The sequence below is a fragment of the Syngnathus acus genome, chromosome 2 (genome assembly GCF_901709675.1).
Source record: "Syngnathus acus chromosome 2, fSynAcu1.2, whole genome shotgun sequence".
Classification (NCBI taxonomy): Eukaryota; Metazoa; Chordata; class Actinopteri; order Syngnathiformes; family Syngnathidae; genus Syngnathus; species Syngnathus acus.
Window position 1 is genome coordinate 6,880,715 of NC_051088.1, and position 19,849 is coordinate 6,900,563.

Genomic DNA, 19,849 nt, shown 5'->3' on the forward strand with positions numbered 1-19,849 from the left:
ATGCAACCCTGACACGCACTATTCTAACCAGGCAATAACCTGTAAAGAAAACTAAGGAATATACATAACACACTAGCTCACGTTCAGGATCAAATCAACAGGGCTGGCCCAACTCAACAGTAAAGTTTTTATTTTGACATACCACAAGGTGCGTTGACAAGTGGGACCCTGCAGATGGGCCACTCAATTCTTGACGAGAACAGTTTCAACAGCAGCTTCTGAAAGCCTATGGCGCTTATGAACATGACAGTTGTATACCTGCAACAACACAATTTCATAGTTATGTAAGCAAATCAATTACCCTAAGTGGACCCTATTCTTGGGACACAGCCATGAGTTGGGTGTGGAAGAACTTGAGGCCCTGACCTCAATCAGACCCGAATACGATGAAAAAGCCACGAGTGACACCCTCTTCCAACATCAACTTTAGCCCATTTCTGTTTGAATGACAAGATGAAGACACAAAACCGTAAACAGATTTCCCCGCAGAGTAGAAGCTGTTGAAAATGCTCATTAAGTGTAATTTGTGTGGTTTAATGCTTTTATTTTAATATGCTTTTTGCACCAAAGTGAGCAGCGCTCAAATTTTGATGTACTGTGTACAGCGACAATAAAGGCGATTCTGATTTTCAAGTATCCTGATACATTTGTCCACATGAAGCGTGAGATTAGTCTGAGCACATTTTTAGTACTTCCACATGACAGTTCTGAAATCCAGCTCTTCCAACACTGCAGCATCAGACGGCCCATTGAGGCTTTGATGTTATGACGAGCACCAATGTGTGTGTCGGCCAAGTAGATCTTAGCTCTACTTCAATGCATCACCATGAGATGTTATTTGGGTCACGTTTGTGTCCTGTCTGTCACAGATTAGTCCACATCCTCCATGTTGCTGTAGGATGCTGTTGCACAGTCGCCAGATTGTGCACAGACACCAGAGGGCACTTCCGGGGTCAACGAAGGTGGTTCTTCTGAATCCAGGTCTGCGCCAAATAGTGACTGACTCGATGCCTGTAAAATAAAGCAGTATCAACAATAAATTCAGAGGATTGAATTAATTTTCTGTCAATAATCGTGCCAAATGCATTCAAAGACGAGTAAAGCTACACCTTTTTTTTTTTATTATTTCCAAACATAAAAAAGAAGTCATTAGCAAGCAACTTTTGGATAAAGGACCATCGATACATTCTTGCGGGGAAACTAATAACTTCTGTCTTTACTGAGTACACATCACAGAAATCAATCAATACCATTGCAGCCATATACTGTAGAATTCTATACGGACTAAGGGAAACAGGAAGGTTGCAGTGGAAAATCCCTGAGATATGCTTTTCAATATAATATCAGAATCACCACAGCAGCCAACATTAAGACTTCAAATGTGCATTTGTCCTACTACACGTTTAAAAACGGCTATTTGCAATTTTAAAATATATTCACACAGTATTACAAAATGAACAAAACTAAACCAAATGTTATACACCCCAACATGCTCTTTACCTTGAAGCTATCACATATCTTATATAAGTAAACAGTGGCGGAGGGTTTTAAAAATGAAAGCCAATAAACCCAACTAAAACCCAACAGACTATGGCTTAAAATTAAGATAGAACGTAACACATTTGCAGGAAAAAAGGGAGGGGAATGGAATAAAGTAAAAAAAAATAAATAAAAAAAAAAAGGACCAAATTATAGCAACAGTAAAACACTTCAAATCGGGCACTAGAGGGCATGTTGAAGAACTGAACATTGTACATCATGCGAAAGCAATGTGTATTTCTTGAGTGAAATGCTCATGTTAGGTTGCTCAACCATTCAAAACTCAATCATAAGACTTGAACCACTTAGTATGTTTTGTATCTAGTATTACCATCTAGAATTAAATGCAAAGGAAAGTCAGTCAAGTCATGCTCACATTCAGACCTAACATTCACCTTGCTGGTTCGACAGGTAAACAATCCAAATTGTTATTACATATTCTACTTGAGCTTCTGTTTTTAAAGGGTTGACAGATGCATAGGTAGAGCAGACCATCAGAACAACGTTAACCTTTGATTGATCTAGATTATGATTCTGAATTTTCACCAGAAGAAACATAGAAAACAGAATTTATTTCATAGATCAATATTTGCTATTGCTATTGTTAAATGTAGTATAGCATATTTTCTAAAGTTTTAGCACAGCAAATTTTCAAAAACAAACCTAACATAAGTGATAGAAAGTAATGTGCAGTGCAGCTACCATGATGAATATTGCATCTTATAATCACTAAGGGGCTTATTCTCCCATTAAGTCAGTATTTATTTTTCTTTCATTATTGTTACCAGTTCAGTGTTTGGACCAGGTAACTCCTGATCAGGCTTGCTTGTCCAACACGGGGTGTGTTGGCGGGATTGCAATAGCTGTGTCAGCTCAGTAAATGGAGTGACATCATACCGTACGCATTTAACAATTGGTGACGGGACAGTGCCTGAAAGTGTCTGAGACACTAAAAATTGGGATCTATCAGATATTACAAAATCAAAACTTGGTTTTGCAGCAATTTGGAATCAAAACGTAATAAAATGTATACCTTTTAGCAGAAACGAGGCGGCTGGGTTATTATCATATGGTAAAATGAATGACTAAAATAAGGACAGGGAATGCGAGGGAGAACAGCTGATACAAAGTTGATTTGTTTCGTTTCACCAACTTCTCAGGTTCTGCATTCTTGTTCTCCTTCCTGATCAGTTTTTCCTATATTTTCTTAATACCTCAGGAGAGCCCAATGTACTAAGACAACTGAGATTGCTTCCACCCAATCAATCTTTAGTTTCCAAGCGTAACTCCTGAGCAATTCATCAACCAGCTGTGACTCAGGTCCAGTTTGATTTGTAAAGAAGTGGGTAGACCAAGTTGACCAAAAGGGCAAAGACGGCAGCCAGGGTTCCCAGAACAAAATATCGCACACGATCGTCGTCGGGACAATCTGGCATCCTCTCCACGCGTTGATGGTGCCCTTCTGCTCTGTCCTCATCTCTTGTCCTTTGGGCTTGTCGCCGTCGCAGCCCAGAGAGGAAAGGTCTGCGTGGGCCTTCATCAAGACCCTCCTCGTCTTCTTCCAGTTCCCGCCATATTTGAGAGGCCTGCGATTGGCGGAAACCGGTATCAACTTCTGGGAAAAGATGTGGTCTAACAAACGCTGTCATTAAGAGTTGACGTATTGAGTTGAATTGCTGTTTACACTCGAGGTGGGCAATTCCTCATGGAATCACCTAAATAAATGCTCACTAGATTGTTCAGTCTGCAGCTGATTCTAAGAATCATTGTAAAAACCACATTAAATTTACATCCAAAAAAAGGAGAACTGCAGATAGGATAGAGGCAAGAGAAAGGTAGCGAAGCATACGAATCAGAGGTTGGCTCATCACTTTTAAACAAAAAAAAGAAAATTGTAACGCAGTCAATTTCCAGCTTTCCTGTTGACAAATATCTCTGTGAATTTATTGAAGTACCCGAGTGAATTTGGTCCAGGAGATAAAATTCATCCAGAGTTACTTATGAGCTAACTTTACTGGAGTGGTGAAGATTGTTCCGCAGGTAGGTATTAGGGCTGGGCAGTTGATATCCATGTGATTTTAACTTTGGCTTCCCTCCATCTTAAAAACATTATAGTCAAAGAAAAACTATTAATGTGGTGAACGTCGGCGTGTACAAGTTCCCAGCATTGTTAAAGTACCCTCAATGCACTTGTGCAGCAAGCATGTGATGTGATTTTGACCTCTCTCGGTGTGATTTCAACTGTTAAATGACCCCAGGTGGAGTTTTTTGTCAAACTATATTGACAAAACAAAAATAATCACAGAAACAGCGCTTATGCTCAGAACAATGTAAAAACCCATTGATATGCTAACAAGAAATTTGCTTGGACTACTTGGAGTGTGATTCTTTCAAATATTACCAACACTGTAAGAACACATACACACGGGTAATATAGCAATACTCAAAGGCACGCATTCTTCCAAAAAATAAAACATATATGGAGTTGAAGCGCACCTTTCTTCCTTCTACTCTTCTCATTTTGAGTGTGTTCCATGCTTGCAAGGCACCGCACTGCCCCAAAGAAGCCAACACGCACACAACAGGAACAGCTGGTACTTCTTTAGATTTTTTGCTTTTTTTAATGCTATTATTTTAGTATGTTCTTATTTTAGTGTGTTCCTAATTTATTTTCTGGTTGTTCTTTCAAGTTATATTTAAGGTGAGTATTCATGGTATGTCTAATGTACAAACACATTTCCACATGATATGACACAAAATAGATACCCAAGGTCTCAGGATAACGGGTCACAAGACAGCAAGAAAATATAAACAATAGAAATAAGGCAGAAGCTTCTTCATGGTTTGAAGGTTTGCAAAGAAGAAATGCAGCAAAGGTGTGGCTGTAGCAGAATGAAAATGCAAGAAACTTGAATTTCACAATACTGTATTTAGAATTAGAAGGTCATTTTGGCAAAAAGAATCGAACGTGTTCAACATGCAGGGATGAAAGGTAATGAAGCTATGACGGTAGTATTGCGTACTTAAGCTGCTTAAACCTTGATTAAGTGCACCACCAGCTTGTTGCTATCAAGTAGTGAAATATTTTATGCCCCTATTACTTCATGAGATTGCACCTAAGAGAGGTCTAATCCCACATTTGGTCAAAATAAATACAGCCAATGCAATTAATTACATACAGAGTTTGAGCCCCTCAAGTGGCACACAGGCCTATTTTAAATGGTGCACCGATGGTAGAACATTGTGATTTCCTAGGCCTGTGGAAGTGGTCAATTTAAAATGCAAACACTCTCATAGATGAGTCTTGTTAAATTACTGTTTAAAATTATTGTATGAAATCAACATGTTCAACATCTTCACATATAAGGAATTCATTAATTATCAATGTGCAATTAAAAATAAGTTGAGCAAAATTTAGAGGTGCATATCAAACTGGCAGCATTTCACATTTATCAGTACCCAAGGAGTAGGCTGGTGACCGAGTTGATACCCTCTCTCAACTGACAAAACCGTAAGGGTCATTTGCTTGTATTGTACAGATTAGTGCAACAAAACTGAAAATGGGTCACAGAGGAAGCGTTTATCTTGACACTTGTAACACCATTGTCTGTTACTGTTATCACAGCATCATTGTCATTCATGAACATTTCAACGGAAAAGTGGGGAAAATGTTAACATGCTGAAAGATGCATTCATCATACACATTATTGTTATATGATGATTACACCACAAACCCCACAGATAGACTATTAAGAAAATGTGATACAGCAGAATGAGGCACCCTTCCAAACCAAGAGGTGGATTTTCTGACACTTGACCTTGTGTTATTTTCAAAAGCCTAAGAAAGATAACTGTGAGAAATTCCCAACTGTAGAAACCCATAGAATGTACTCATATGTCACTGTTATTGTGCAGGATATTACAGTGTGATTACGTGCTACTCATCCTTTCTATAGTATAAAGAAAATCAGAAAATAGGGTTGCATGGCTTCCAACAGCATTTCCCATAAGGCTCCAAATCTTCACTGCGCATCGCATTTCAAATTGAAACAAATACATCAATCACACTTTAGAAGAATGCCTAGAATGTTTTGAGATATTGTAACACCGCATCCATCGCAGCTTGTTCCGGTGACCTCACCTGACTGGCAGTGGCTCCCATTGCAGGGGGAGAGTCTGCTCCAACGGGCCTGAGGAAACGTGGCGGCCTCTCCACGGGGGAATTTCGGCGGCGGTAGAAAAGGACATAGGCATATCGCATCACCACTTGGCTCTCCTCCACCATCGTTACAGTGCTGTCATCAAACAGGCGCCAGCCTGTGTGAGGGACAGATGTTAGGTTGGAAATAAGGAACAGAAGAGCAGAGAGTTCATATTTACAAAACAATAGATAAACTCACCAACGTCACTACGCTGGCTGTTTCTGTCACTTGGCAGCCGAGCGTAGGCGGTGTAGTGGCCGCCGATCATGCCCCCATAGTGGTTGATGACCGCATACAAGTCGTAGATAGGTGGATGCTGCATCTCGTCCTTCTGACCAATACAGAACTTACTCAGATCCAGATTTCTACAAGACAAAAGGTTTTTTGAATTGGATCAACACTGCACATTCTTTTTACTTACAACAAGGCCAGGCAACTATTATTCGAGAGGCATTCACCTGACAGGAAAGTCGACCATGTCGTTAATTTTGTCTCTCCAGATGAAACTCCTGAAACTGAAGCGTTTCAGTTGTATGATCAAAATATTGGGAAGCCGCCACAGAAGCAGTTGTTTGGAGGCTTCACGGTGCTGCTGGCACTTGGGGCAATACCTTTGGAGGGGGAAACAGAGCAACTGTATCAGAGCCCAGCGGAGTGTTCACATTACAATGGTGGACTCTCAGATGGGATGATATTTTTTCATATTAATTTAATCATCTGAATCCAATAGGTTGGAATTTGTCATGTCGCTTTGGCAATTTTGCCTACAAATGAAATAAAGAACAGAAAGGAACCTAATCTTTTCCTTGCCTCTGTTAAACAGTGCTTGCAATGTAAACAAAAATTGAATGAACAGGTCTTTATGTGATGACAAAAGAGTACTCAGACTATTTTTACATCTTTTAAATTGACCTCGGACAGGATTTCACGGGTCCTACGTTTTCAGCATTTCCCAAAACATAAAATACAGCTCGGTTTGCTTAATAAATAGTGAAGTATGACAATAAACACATTAATTACATGATGGTAATATGAAGAGCCTTACCATGCCTCTTCTGGTGCCAACACCTCTGGCTTGGTGAAGAGGTTGAGGCACTGCTCCAGGGTGAAGTGCCCTGCCCTGGCTGTCTCACTCAAGGAACTAGGATCTTCCTCATACTCCAGCTCCTTTGAGCTCACCAGGACATACTCCTTTAGACGCTCGTTGTTTTTCCACACCAGCTCCACAGTTGCATCATCAGGGAGATCGACCAGAATGTCCTCTGCAGAATGGGTTGCAATACAATCAGAATCTAGAGCTGCCATGCGTATTATTGTGCCTTATTCAAACACACACGTGGTTCCAGTTTGAAAGTTCTCAATAAAACGTTGTGAAATCCACAGTATAGTTGCCACCTTTTTCATCCAGCCGCTGCTCCTTGTTGTTAGAATCCAGCAAATTGATGTAGAACTGACCAGCATGCCCTGAAGATGGATCATTAGGTTGCTGATACCCTGCTACTGCAGCTAGAAAACAGGAAACAGCAATGATAAATAAGAATGTTAGACAACAAAATTACTCTGGATATGTATTTAAAAAAAAAAAAAAAAATCCATCACCTTCCGGTCGTACTGCCTTCTCACAAGAGGTTTCTTTTTCAGTGTGGGTGTCCAGAGAACAGCAGGAAGTAGAGGAGATGGACTCTGAGAACCCGGAGTCTTTAGTCCTTGTGGTGGAGTGAGACGTCTGGGGGGAAGTAAGTGGAACAGCATCGCCGGAAACATGGGCTGAGGTAAAGGTGTGTAGCTTAGAGGAGTCAAGTGTCGGCCCGCCACTTTCAGGTCCACAGTCACCTAATGCTACAGTACTGCTTCCAGCCATGGCCTCATCTCCTGACCCAGGGCCACCTATAGAACCTACTGGTGTTGTCAAAAGAACTGGAGCTATCTCAGGGGATGTCCTCCCTGACTGCAAAGGGGGCTGGAACACATTGACTGAAAACCTGCACAAGGAGATAAGGGATGGTGTTTTAATAGGTAACAACAATTGCCTAACTCATCTAGATTCTGTCTTGAGAGACATACTCGAGCTTTAGGATTTATCGGGAAACAAAATGCTGACATGATGTAAATATGACTAACACCTGTGTTCTGCACAAATAAAATTAATATGGGGAAAAAATGCACAAAATATGCAATGCTTTGCTTTTCATATCAGTAGGCATGAATAATTTCATTCTCCCCAACATAATTCAAAAGATGGGTTTTGATATTTAAGTCAAGTACTTGTCTTAACTCACAAGTTAACTGCCATCCCACGACAAAGTTGATGTAAGTAAAGACGTTTGACGTCTAGTCTCGTCAATGGCAGTGAATAAGTTAATAATCAATGTGTATGAATGGATGCATTTTGCACGATAAGATGCTTTGAGTCAGACTCAGTACCTGGAGTAGCCATGCAGAAGCTGAGTGAGGCGGCTGTAGGAGAGCCGGGACTTGGGTACACTAACCAAAAATGGCAGACCCACATTTTCAGTGTTGGGTCGACACTGACCTTTGTGATTGGGCCAATGGTTCTTTTGACACAGTCTGTGAATAAGAATTTAGCAACAATGAAATTAGCAACTGCACTACGATACGAGATGGACTTGCCACTATAAAAACGCAGCTCACTGATTGCAGTAGCCAACACTGTAACAGCGAGTGCAACGCTTTAGTTTGTCTTCCTCAGACAGTGGAGGCTTTAGGCAGGAGGCACACTTTGAGATGGGGATGTTGGGAACCTGTAGTCTCTGTTGGGGAAAAATAAGAAAACTGCATTATCATTTATCACTGCAAAGCAACTATCCCAGAAAGGCATTCTTTCGTTACCTGCTGCACTCGGAGCAACACTACTCTCTCCTTGACCAGATCTTTGGAAAGCACCTCGAAGCAGAATAACATGTCTGAGGATGACACAGTGTCCAGGGAATGAGAGGGCAAAAACATTTGCTGGAAGCAGTTCTTCCCCACCTGAACAAAGGAAACAAGCTCAGTACAATCGAAGTTTAAAATGGTCTTAAACTAAGAATAAATAAAGAAATTACGGTAACCTCCGCGAGTCTGAGATTCTCAGGCTTGACCCTAACACTCCTGGAGATGGACTCAAGGACTTCTGCAGTGCTGGAGTTCTCTTTACTCACACTCACCAAAAACTGGCACAGGCATATAAAAAATAACATTCAATATGAGACATCTTTGTCTTTTGACAGGCAATTATTTTCGAATCTCACCTTTATGGGTTTCTTATGCGGTTCCTTGGCAAAGTAGAAAACTGAGAGCACCTTTTGTTTCTGTGGCAATGGGACGGGCAAGTATAGGAAGGGGTCAAATGTTATGGACACCTGAGGGGAGAGCAGAGGAGATGATTACTGAGGACTGACTGTTACCTTAAATCCAGATGTTGAAAGTAGCACGGATTACCTTGGAGCACGTGGGACAGACAAGCTTGGATTTAAACTGGCCTTGGAAGAGGTCCACTATGAATGAGTCGTTTCTCATCTTGTGCCTCTGCCATGCCTCCTCTGCCACCACCTGTGACAAGCAACAGCAACATTAAGTAAGTTTCAGCAAAGTTAGTAATCGATATCCCAGCAGACAACATGAAGAAATGATTTTCATTTCAGTCCTTTCCATATCTACCTAAGTATACATTTTCAGCTCAAGCTGCAAAACATCATCATTCATAACAAAAGGGCCTGCTAGGCCTCTTCCGAAACACCAACCTCGTCCAAGCGACCATCGGAGTCCACCGTCTCCGTGTATGGCTTATTCTGAATGCGATTCAAGTCCTCATGGAGGCCATCGAGCAAAAAGGCCATGAACTCCTGGGCATCGTGCTGGGCATAGCCTGTAAACTGATTGGCTTTACTGGCCACAATTGCCTGCAAAGTTAAATGAAATTTAAAGTACGATAAAAGATGGAACGTGCATATACTAGGTCTGAAAAAGCAAAGCACTTTTTACAACCCATAAATGTCACGCAGACCTTGAGCTTTGAGGGCTGAAAGGCATGGTGTGTTCCTTTCCAAAGGGCCCTGAGCAGCACAGCAAAGCCATTGGCTAGGCGACCTCCTGTTCCCAGCGGATTATTGCAGTTGATTTCTGACTTGAACGCCCGATCTAAAAGAGATCGGAAAGAGAAAAATCCGTTTGGGATAGACAACCAAAATTACAGTAATGTTCTTGGGATGAATGTGTGATTCGAGAAGTGACATTGCAATGTAACAGAGGGTTTCCTTGACGTGTTTTCCATTGGCAAGAGTGTAAAACAGCAAGTTACTGTACTTGTATTTCAGTGAAAAGAAGTGGAGTGTTTGGCACCCATCCAGTAAGGTTACTGGTGGGGCGCAAATCTTTATTTACCATGAAAGTAATCCCGTAGTTCTCTGGTGTTGGACAAGGATTGAATGACACTGTTCATGAAGCAGGTGTTTCCGAGATTGACCAATCCTGTGAAACCAGGCGGGCACACTTTTTTCTCCTCTTCTTCTTCAAGGTGCTCATTGCTGGCAGGGGGTGCATGGGTCATGGGCTGCACCATGCAAGTCGGCTTAGGCTGACATGAGAAATAAAAGTTACAAAAAATGGACCACTTGCACCAACTCTACACGCAAATCGTCATCCTGGAAAAAAAGCCTGCATTTTCCAACTAACCGTCATAACAGTGGGCTCTGCCTTGGTGATGGCATCATGGTCAGAGACTGTACGAGGAACTACAGTTTCCAAACCACTATCCTCCACTCGGGGTGGGGCTTTAGGGGCCTTGGGTTTCTCTTCACCGACCCTTGGGGGCTCCTCCTTGGTCGGCATGCTGTGCTGGCTGCTGCCTGGTTGGCTCTTTTCTGTGCAGGTGGGGCTCGAGGGCACAGCCACCTTGGCACCACCCACTGCACCTTAAACAGAGGAGAATGGACCTTGTGGTTCGAGGAGGTGGTGGTCACGTTAAGATAACGATGTTGCCCATGTTTGCCTGGGACAGTAGTGCATCACACATAATGAAAAAGGCCACGTCACTTTATCAAGTAGAAGCTTGGCATCAGACCTTGTGTGGCAGGGGCCTCTAGACCCTCCCAGCGTTGGCTGTGTCTCTTCTTCAGGCTAATGTCCACTCGGGATACAGTGAAGGAGTAGGAGCACAGCTCAGGCTGTATCAAGTTCCTGCAGTAAGCACGGGGCAGACCAATGCGGACAGGTCGGAAGGAGAAGAAAATCGTTAAAAAAAAAAAAATTAATAAAAAGCAATTTGGGCTTTGTTTTTATATCTTTTTTTAGTCATCGCGTATACGTAAGGTGATCAATTTATATATAGTAATATTTCATCACAGCAAGCAATACCAATGTTATTTTAGACACCGCAGAAATATTTAAAAAAATAAGCAAAACATCATTGCCATTTCAAGAATGGAGAGGCTACCTGAGTTTTACTTGCCACTTGAAAACCGTGTTTGGTCCACAGTCCGGGTGAAGCCGAAGAAAGTTAGCATCACTGTAAAAAGAAAAAAAAGAAGATGGTGACAAAGAAAGAGCTTTGTCATTGGCTGGAAAATTGAAGAATTTAATTTTGCGACAAAGTACTGCACTACTTTGGTAGGTTTCTATCCAGTACCTCGTCTGGAAGATGAGGGTGAAATCCTGCTCCCTGAAAATGACCCTGGATGTGTTCCTGCAGATGCCCTTCATGTAGACGTTCACTACCATCAAGTCTGTGCCTTTCTCATACGAGTCACTCTTCACAAACTGCAGGTTTACCATCGGCTCTGGCACTACGGTGAAGTAATATGAATCGTTAATTGATTCAGAAGACCGGTACAAACAGACAGCTCCAGGAGACTATACTGCCAAGACAAACCTTCCTGTTGCTTTATGAGGGTTGGATCCTCTTTGGACTGGTCACACTTCTCCTCTCCATCAGAGCTACTTTGAATCTGCCTCAGACCTGTCGATGGGCCTTGTTCGGCAGACACATGTTGAGAGGACGCAGAGGCGACTCCTTTTGAAACAGGCTGCTGGTAAGTTTGGGTATCTTCCACCGATTCGTGATGCTGAGTCATTTTGTCTGGCTTGACGCCTGTTACGTCTGAGCTCTTTTCTAGAGAGGCTGAGTCAAGAGAGTTGTTGAAGTCGAAATTTTTCAGGGAGCCACCTGTGCTTATAGGAACAGCTGGTTGGTTTTCACTTTCCCCGGTTTCAGCGCCTCTGTACTGTGTGTCTGGGGAGTCATACGGTTTATCTGCCTCCTAAACAGAAAATAGAACAAAAATCAGATCCAGCTTACATATATAGAAGTCAGGCTAACTTCATTTAAAGGCATTTAAAAACAATAGATCTTAATGTTCATTAAATAAAAATGTACCTAAAACAATACATACAATAAACATTGAATATACAGTTTAAAACTGTAAGGCCAAAACACTAAAACAAGGGCTGTGTCTCATTCAGAGTTGAAAGCGAAGTTAGCTAATTTTTTTTGTTTTGTTTTATGGAAAGAGCCTTGTTTGATGTGTACAAAGAAGTCATTCCATAGTTTTGGACCAGCAGCGAAAAAAAAAAAGCTCCTCCAACCTCCGAGCTTCTGCTGGTCAGCTTGACAAGAGCATAGGAATGGAACACCATAGAAGGTACGATGGGATGAGACCATTTAGAGAACAAAGCTTTCTTTAGAACAAATCCTAAATTCTCTAAATACAAAAGCAGCCAGTGGAAGGAGGCCAGAATGCGAGTTGTGTGCTTCAACTTCTCTTATGTATTCTGTTGCATAGGTTTTTTTTTTTCCCCTTTCTCCAATACAGCATTTGACAGCAGCCAACTAACTGCACAATGCAATTGGAGCTATGTAAATTGTCAACTTTGCAAAAGGAATTTATTAAAATAGTCTCAACTGTCATTCCTGTTTGACCATAACATGAAAAATAATGGAATGAGCAACAATGTGTGCCGGCCGGGAGCAATATCATTTTAGCTTAGTTCACAACAGTATTTGGTCATCTTGTTTTTGTGACCTTAAAAGATAACTCAGTTTTCAGATAACACATTTTTATCAGTGATAAATTATCAACAAATATTTGTACTAACCTGAATCTTGTTAGCAACAGTGCTCCCATGCACATGTTCACTAAGTAATCTTTCTATACTCTTGTCTCTATCTCTGTGTGGCATTTGAGGGAGCTCTACGGCTGGCAGGTGCGCATGAGACGTCCTAGTCTGGGATGAGTCTATGCCTCTATCAGTAGAAGACTTGTCCTCCTTGGAGTTCCTAGGAAGATGTGCACTGGTGCGCTTCGCACTGGGCTCTTGGGACTGCTGGTTGCCTTTCTTAATGGGGACGGGCTTAGGTGAAGCACCTCTGCCGTCCCCATCACTTGAAGTCGCCGCCAAAGAGTCCATGGAGGTTTTGTGTTTCAGATGACGCTTGACAGCACGCTCAGCTTTAGTGCTGCTGCTGCTGCATCTTGATGCGTTGCGAGAGGGGGGGGAGGGAGCCTGAGATTGATGCTGTGCCAGCGGGGAGGACAACTTGAGACGCTCTGATGACTCGGAGGCTACAGACCTTAATTCTGGCACCTTGACATTTTTTGTCTCGATAGGTCCCACCTCCTTCTCCTTCTTGTTGGACTTAAACACAACAAATGGAAAAATTGCTGTCACCATTGAGATAGACTGTAACATGGGTGGGAGCAAGATCATCTCATTCATTTCTAACTCACTTTTAGTGAAGGCCAAATGTGTATAGGGATCTTCTTGTGGAGGATGAGCAACAGAAATCCTCCCTTCTCTTTGTATTGCACTCTACTACAAGAGGCCTCTATTTCCTCTTGCAATTGGCAGCTCCACTCACGGCCATCTGAAAAAGGAAATGCACAAAATTAAAATTGAATGAAAATTCATGCTTTTGGAGTAATACTTTACAGTAAGCAGATCGGGATATAGATGCAAACTGAAGCATGATAATATTCACAACTACTAATGGAAATACAGTTCAAAAATTTCTCTGAGGGTGGCTCGGTGGAACACTGGTAAGCACGTCCGCCTCACAGTTAGGAGGGTGCGGGTTCGATACCACCTCCGGCCCTCCGTGTGTGTTCTCCCCGTGCCCGCGTGGGTTTTCTCCGGGCACTCCGGTTTCCTCCCACATCCCTAAAAAATGCTTGGCAAGCCGATTGAGCACTCCAAGTTGCCCCTAGGTGTGAGTGTGGATGGTTGTTGTGCAATTGGCTCGCAACCGGTTCAGGGTGTCTCATACTAGATGAGTACTCAAAGAATACTTGTACTATTATGAATCAGAAAGAAAAAAAGTGATATTGAACATCACTAGTTTTGAGTAACATTTTAAAATTCTCAACAATCATACAAGAGTAAAATCAAAACCAAAGTTGAATAAGGAATAAAGCAAACAGTCTTTGTTGTTTTTCTTTAATATTCCTTTGAAACTCAACAAGTGTTCATGTGATGCAAAGATGACTTTACCTGCAAAGCGCACATGGCAGTGTGTATCAGTGAAGGTTGTGTTGACATCCTCAATCTTCTGCACACTTTCCCCACAGCGCAACTTGATGATCACTTCATTGGCATTTTGTTTCCAATCCACAAACACATCTGGAAGCACCAAAACAAATCATAATTAAATGTGGTATAATTTGCTTTTATTCATACTTTATTTGAGTGTGTATTCTACATAAAGTGTGTTTTTATAAATTGAGACAAGATAAGGATATTGCCATTTATTTCGTGAAATTTGAATCAGCTGTTTACTAATGTCAAGATGAAAATTAGCTTTCTACTTCCCTCTACCCATTTTGGCTGCAGAGCAGTCTGGAGTGAAATACTTGTACCCTCTGCTGGTTGCTGCCATGTAATGAAATGTCTTCTCTCCACAGCAGCAAAGTACATACATAGCGAAGCGTAAAAGTGCCTTTCTGATAAGAACTAAAATTCTATCAATGGTATCAATGGTACAGTCTCAAAATGTCAATCTCCTTATGGTTGTCACATTGTCAACAGTTTAAGAAGAACCTGCATTCTGATCCTCTAACTTGTGTATAATGAACATCTTTACGCCCAGACGTTTTTCGAATCCAGATGTGACACTAATTCATTCATTTTGCCATGCATTTCTTTAAGCTCTGTGCATTAAACTGGTAGGAGCAGCAGTATAAGGCTGGATACAAATAAACTAGCCTCCAGTCAGAGTCTTGAGGTAGGTGCACCTGCTTGCACTCATTCAAGCCCTGCCACTGCACTCGCACGCACAAGCTGTATCGTCTCACCACACTCACACGTGCATACTTCAAAAAGACTTAATTTAATATCACATCCAACGGAAAACTTCAGAATCAAGAAAAGTTGTGTACCGTTGTCCATGTGACGAATTTGGTGAAGTAATTTGAGCTGAATATCATCTCCAAAGTCGTTTTGAGTCTGCTCCTTTTCCTACTGCAACTCGACTAGAGCCCCACACACACACACACTTTCTTTTCTCTCCCCCTCTAAATGTCAGGAACAACACTATCCTTTCTGGGCGGTCGTAATGCCAAATGTCACTTTGGATTTCCTGTCGCATGTATACAGCGCAAACATAATATGGAGAAAAGTCATGGCAAAGAAAAAAAAAATTGATGGGTGAAAATGACCAAACAATCTTTTACATACAGAGCCAATGGTTTTCGATTTTAGCGAGTACCGTGCCAAGCCAAAAATCCTTTTCTTCCTAATGGCACTGCCAAGATATCGCGTCAGATTAAAATCCAAGTGACACGATATGAATCCGGTTGAAAATGAACATACATAATGAAGAAATCAAAATTTGTCAACATGACAAATTAAAACACAACTGTATTCTGATCTCAATGAAAGTTACAATATTGTATTGCACCATCATTGGAGTTTTTTTTTTTTGGCCCCACCCCCATAACCCGACCTCTTTACCTTTTCTGACCTCGGCAAGGACTCCATCTACTCCTGCAGAAGCAGCTGCTCTCTTGGCCTCTCTGGACTCCTGGTTAGCCCTGTCTTTCTGCTTCTTCTTACTGGCACTGGAGGATAACTCTGACCCGTGGTCACCTCCTCCCCTCTGTTGATTCGGAGCCCCGCTGCGTCGGCCCCCGGCTCCATTACCACCACCGCTGGACATCTTCAGACACTTGGCGCTAAGGGGCCACCCGTCGCCGGATTCACTGCCGCTGCTGGGGTCTGGATCTGAGGTGTGCCGCTTTCTGCCTGGCCCAGCTATCTTGGCGATGATAGTGGTCTTACCTCTCTTGAAACACAATCAGGAAGAGTAACGGGGAAGGGGGGAACCTAAGGGTAGAAAAACGAACAAAATAAGGCAATTATCAAATAGCCATGATTGTTGATTGTGACAGTTTGTGGTTGGTGTGACTGACATTTAATGGGTTTGAATTTGATTTGTTTGGCTTGACCATTCTCGATCAAAGAAAGTAGGACATTGCCTTGTGAATTCACCAAAAAATGTATTTGACCTTCATAATTAGAATTATCCAAACAATGTGGGATTTCTGACAAATTTATAAAGCGGATGATAAAATGATAAGTCAAAAAAAAGTCAAAGTCTGCTTTATTGTCAATTTCTTCACATGCCAAGACACAAAGAAATCGAAATTACGTTCCCACTATCCCACGGTGACAAGACATAGTACACAATATACATACAAGTAAACAACACAAAAAATAAAAACAAGAAGGCACAAACAATGAATAAATAAGAGTGATGAATAAATAATAAATAAACAAATAACAAAGAAGAGGAGCAAAAATGGAGCAAGTGTGCATACAGCAGACAGTCAGAATAGAGCGCAAAAGTACAGGACGCTACGCAGAAGGGGGGAGAGAGTTCAGGATCCTAACAGCCTGCCGTATGAAGCTGTTGGTGAGTCTGGTGGTGCGGGAGCGCAGGCTCCTGTACCTCTTCCCAGAGGGCAGAAGATCAAACAAAGAGTGAGCGGGGTGACTCACATCACTCACAATCGCGGTCGCCTTGCGGGTGAGACGAGAGGTGTGAATGTCCTTCAGGGAGGGGAGTGAAGCACCAATAATCTTACCAGCCGTGTTCACTATGCGCTGCAGGGCCTTTATGTTGTATTCAGTGCAGCTACCACCCCAAACAGCGATACAATGGTGCCACGGTAGAATGTAGTCATTCATCAAAGATCCCAATAATTTTGATTGAGATTAAAATCATGATTAATAAAAAAATTATTCATTGACTTTAATAAAAAAATGTTCATTGACTTCAAAACCTTGTGTGTGTGCGTGCGTGTATATATATATATACACGCAAAATCCATCCATTTTCTGTACCGTTTAGTCCCCACGGGGGTCGCGGGTGTGCTGGAGCCTATCCCAGCGTCATCGGGCAGTAGGCGGGGGACACCCTGAACCGGTTGCCAGCCAATCGCAGGGCACACAGAGACAAACAACCATTCGCACTCGCACTCACACTTAGGGACAATTTGGAGTCTTCCACCGGCCTACCAAGCATGTTTTTGGGATGTGGGAGGAAACCGGAGTGCCCGGAGAAAACCCACGCGGGCCCGGGGAGAACATGCAAACTCCACACAGGGAGGGCCGGAGGTGGAATCGAACCCGCACCCTCCTAACTGTGAGGCGGACGTGCTACCCAGTGCGCCACCGAGCCACCTATATATATATATATATATATATATATATATACACATAAACACACACACCCACGCACACACCCACCCACACACGCGCACAGCGGAAAATACGGTAATCGTTTTTGTGATACATCTTTATGCAAAATAAAATGTTATCCGATTATTTGATCAATCAATAGACCAATTGATAAAACAATCAATTCTAAAAATATTCGATAGTCGCAGCCCTAATTTGAATGAGATTTTTTAACATTGACTTTATCATTAGCACACGCAACGTTTTTAATACGAACCATTAATTGTACTTAAGAATACATAAAGTGTATTTTTTCTTGTGTTTAGTATTATTGTCAACTTCATTCAAGCGCTTAAAGGACACTTAAAGACGGCACATATGCACACTTGCTAGTACAAGTTCCTTTTACAACCTCGTTTTTACAATATTGTTACTTTCCTTAAATTGTGTCTAAAACCATTTGCTCTGCCAAGTATCTTAAAAACAGTGATTCCCGAACACTTGCTCTTTAATGATTATTTACTAACTACTGAACTACTACTAACTGACTAAGTGTATAAAAGCATACTAAAACTCAACAGCGGTTCCAGTAATTTTCACAAGGCACGATTAATAACCTGTGTAACCAATTCATAACCTGACGCAATTCATGAAAGAAAACAATAGCTTTGTCTTGAACTAAACAAACCCGGATTCCTCACTGGGGATACGAGATCATGTCACCCCATGAACGAACGATATTTTGTTAGACAAGCGTGAGCTGTGAGCTTTTCCTAATGCAAAATAAATGCCTCGGCTCAATAACAGTTAAGGAAACGCTGGCTTAAACAACAGTATTAGGACTCGCTGTTGCTAGCGTAAACACGATGGCTGTTACTAGCGAATTGGTCGCCGTGCATCTTTGAAATCTATGAAATGCATCACTTTGAACATTGCACTGCAGTTTTGAGAGGTTTATACGTGATGCTCACAACCCTCCAATGATTTTGCTGTCACCTGTAAATAGAGCATTGTCGTCATGAGAAACATCCAGACATTTACACTCCATGTAGTTCTGATCCTCACTATTTAATTTGGCGAAGTAGGTTACCATCACCTCAATGCATTCATTAGATTGTCAACGCCTACATTTTGGAGCAAAGGCAAAACAATCAATCGCTAATGTCATTAGCAGCTGCTAAAGCTAATTCTAGCCTCCATTTTACACAAAATAGGTAACCCTTTGCGGTCATCTGAGGATAACAGGACTGGGTGGATACTGAAACGAAAGCATCGTACTCACCAAGTGTTAATTGAAGGAGAAGTGTGATTTTGTTGTTGTTGTTGTGCATGTACACAATGGCCGGCGACTTGCTGTGCGTCCTCACCGGCTGCTGCTAAGCTTTCTTCGCTTCTTCGCGACAGCAGGCCGCTCAGCTCCACGCACTCGCAACCCTGTAGTCCACGGTGCTTCTGGAACCTTCTTTCCTTTTTATCCAGGAGCCATTTTGGACTAAGTTGAACAGGCAAGTATGTGCGTGTGTTTTAATCAAACGACGACAACTAAAAGACAGTCATTGATGGAGTGGGCAATCCGCGGGATAAGTCTACTTTGTTGAGGACAACATCCTGCCCGGCCAAGACTAGAGACGGCAAGCAACTTCCTGGATGGTAGTACCACGTGATCTGTAGCCCTTCCTCCTTTCGTGCGGGCACATGTACGCACAAATAGGATCTTAGGTGAAACGACATTTCGTGTCCAAGTTTTGAAAGGCACAAAAGATCTGACTTTCAAGATTCTCAAAGACATTAAGAACTGACGTGCCGTGTACAGTACACACGTTTATGGTGGTATCACGTGTTTAATATTTATAGATTGATTTTTTTTTTAATCTTTCTTTTACAGCTACCATGAAGAAAGGCAACTCATTTGGCGCAAGAAGAAATAAAGCAATACTGGACAAGTGTGGGGGTGAAGAAAGGCAGATTTTTTTTTTTTTTTTTACTCTATATATCGTATTTGTAGGATTTAAGGCATTGATACTATAGATTCATATCAGATTCTAATTCAAATATGCACATCTGGTTACAAATTAAAATATGTATGTGTATACTATATGTAAACTACGTTTGGAAATATAGGAACAAATATTAAAACAAAAACAAAATTTATACAGACTTCCAACCTTTATTCACAACGTCAAGGCACTGAAATACAGTAGTACATTATTACTTTGGCATTTTTGCTCTCATCTTTGGTACATAATACATTTAAGAGAAATGAAGTTGTATGTTATGCAAAATTTATTTTACAAATGTATTCTTATAAAATCTATATTTTTGTACAATTACTTATGCGTGGCCTTTGTGCTGTAAAACTGAAACTATCAATAAAATGGAATATGACAATACAATATAATATGCCTGCTAAAATATGTTATGTTCAATGCAATGGAACA

General features: G+C 41.6%; 1 protein-coding gene across 5 annotated transcripts; it reads right to left on the bottom strand.

The window, feature by feature from the left end:
• Window positions 1–108: 108 nt before the first annotated feature.
• On the bottom strand, window positions 109–19,056 carry usp19 (ubiquitin specific peptidase 19). 5 transcript variants are annotated; one of them, XM_037240521.1, is made up of 26 exons: window positions 18,694–19,055; window positions 15,684–16,055; window positions 14,226–14,354; window positions 13,466–13,602; window positions 12,834–13,373; window positions 11,611–11,998; window positions 11,368–11,524; window positions 11,176–11,247; window positions 10,804–10,919; window positions 10,416–10,648; window positions 10,125–10,317; window positions 9,748–9,881; window positions 9,485–9,643; window positions 9,183–9,293; window positions 8,993–9,103; window positions 8,813–8,914; window positions 8,592–8,732; window positions 8,394–8,512; window positions 8,166–8,309; window positions 7,341–7,723; window positions 7,137–7,247; window positions 6,787–7,003; window positions 6,200–6,352; window positions 5,940–6,106; window positions 5,681–5,856; window positions 109–1,011 (listed from the first exon to the last, which is right to left on the bottom strand). In XM_037240521.1, exons 2-26 carry the CDS (start codon window positions 15,886–15,888, stop codon window positions 871–873), a joined length of 4,539 nt encoding a protein of 1,512 aa, XP_037096416.1. In that variant the 5' UTR covers window positions 15,889–16,055; window positions 18,694–19,055; the 3' UTR covers window positions 109–870. The 5 variants fall into 5 exon arrangements, with proteins under 5 accessions (XP_037096416.1, XP_037096407.1, XP_037096397.1 ...); XM_037240512.1 differs by having other exon boundaries at window positions 10,416–10,654; XM_037240502.1 differs by lacking the exon at window positions 109–1,011 and adding an exon at window positions 2,124–3,125 and having other exon boundaries at window positions 18,694–19,056.
• Between the last annotated feature and the right edge of the window lie 793 nt (window positions 19,057–19,849).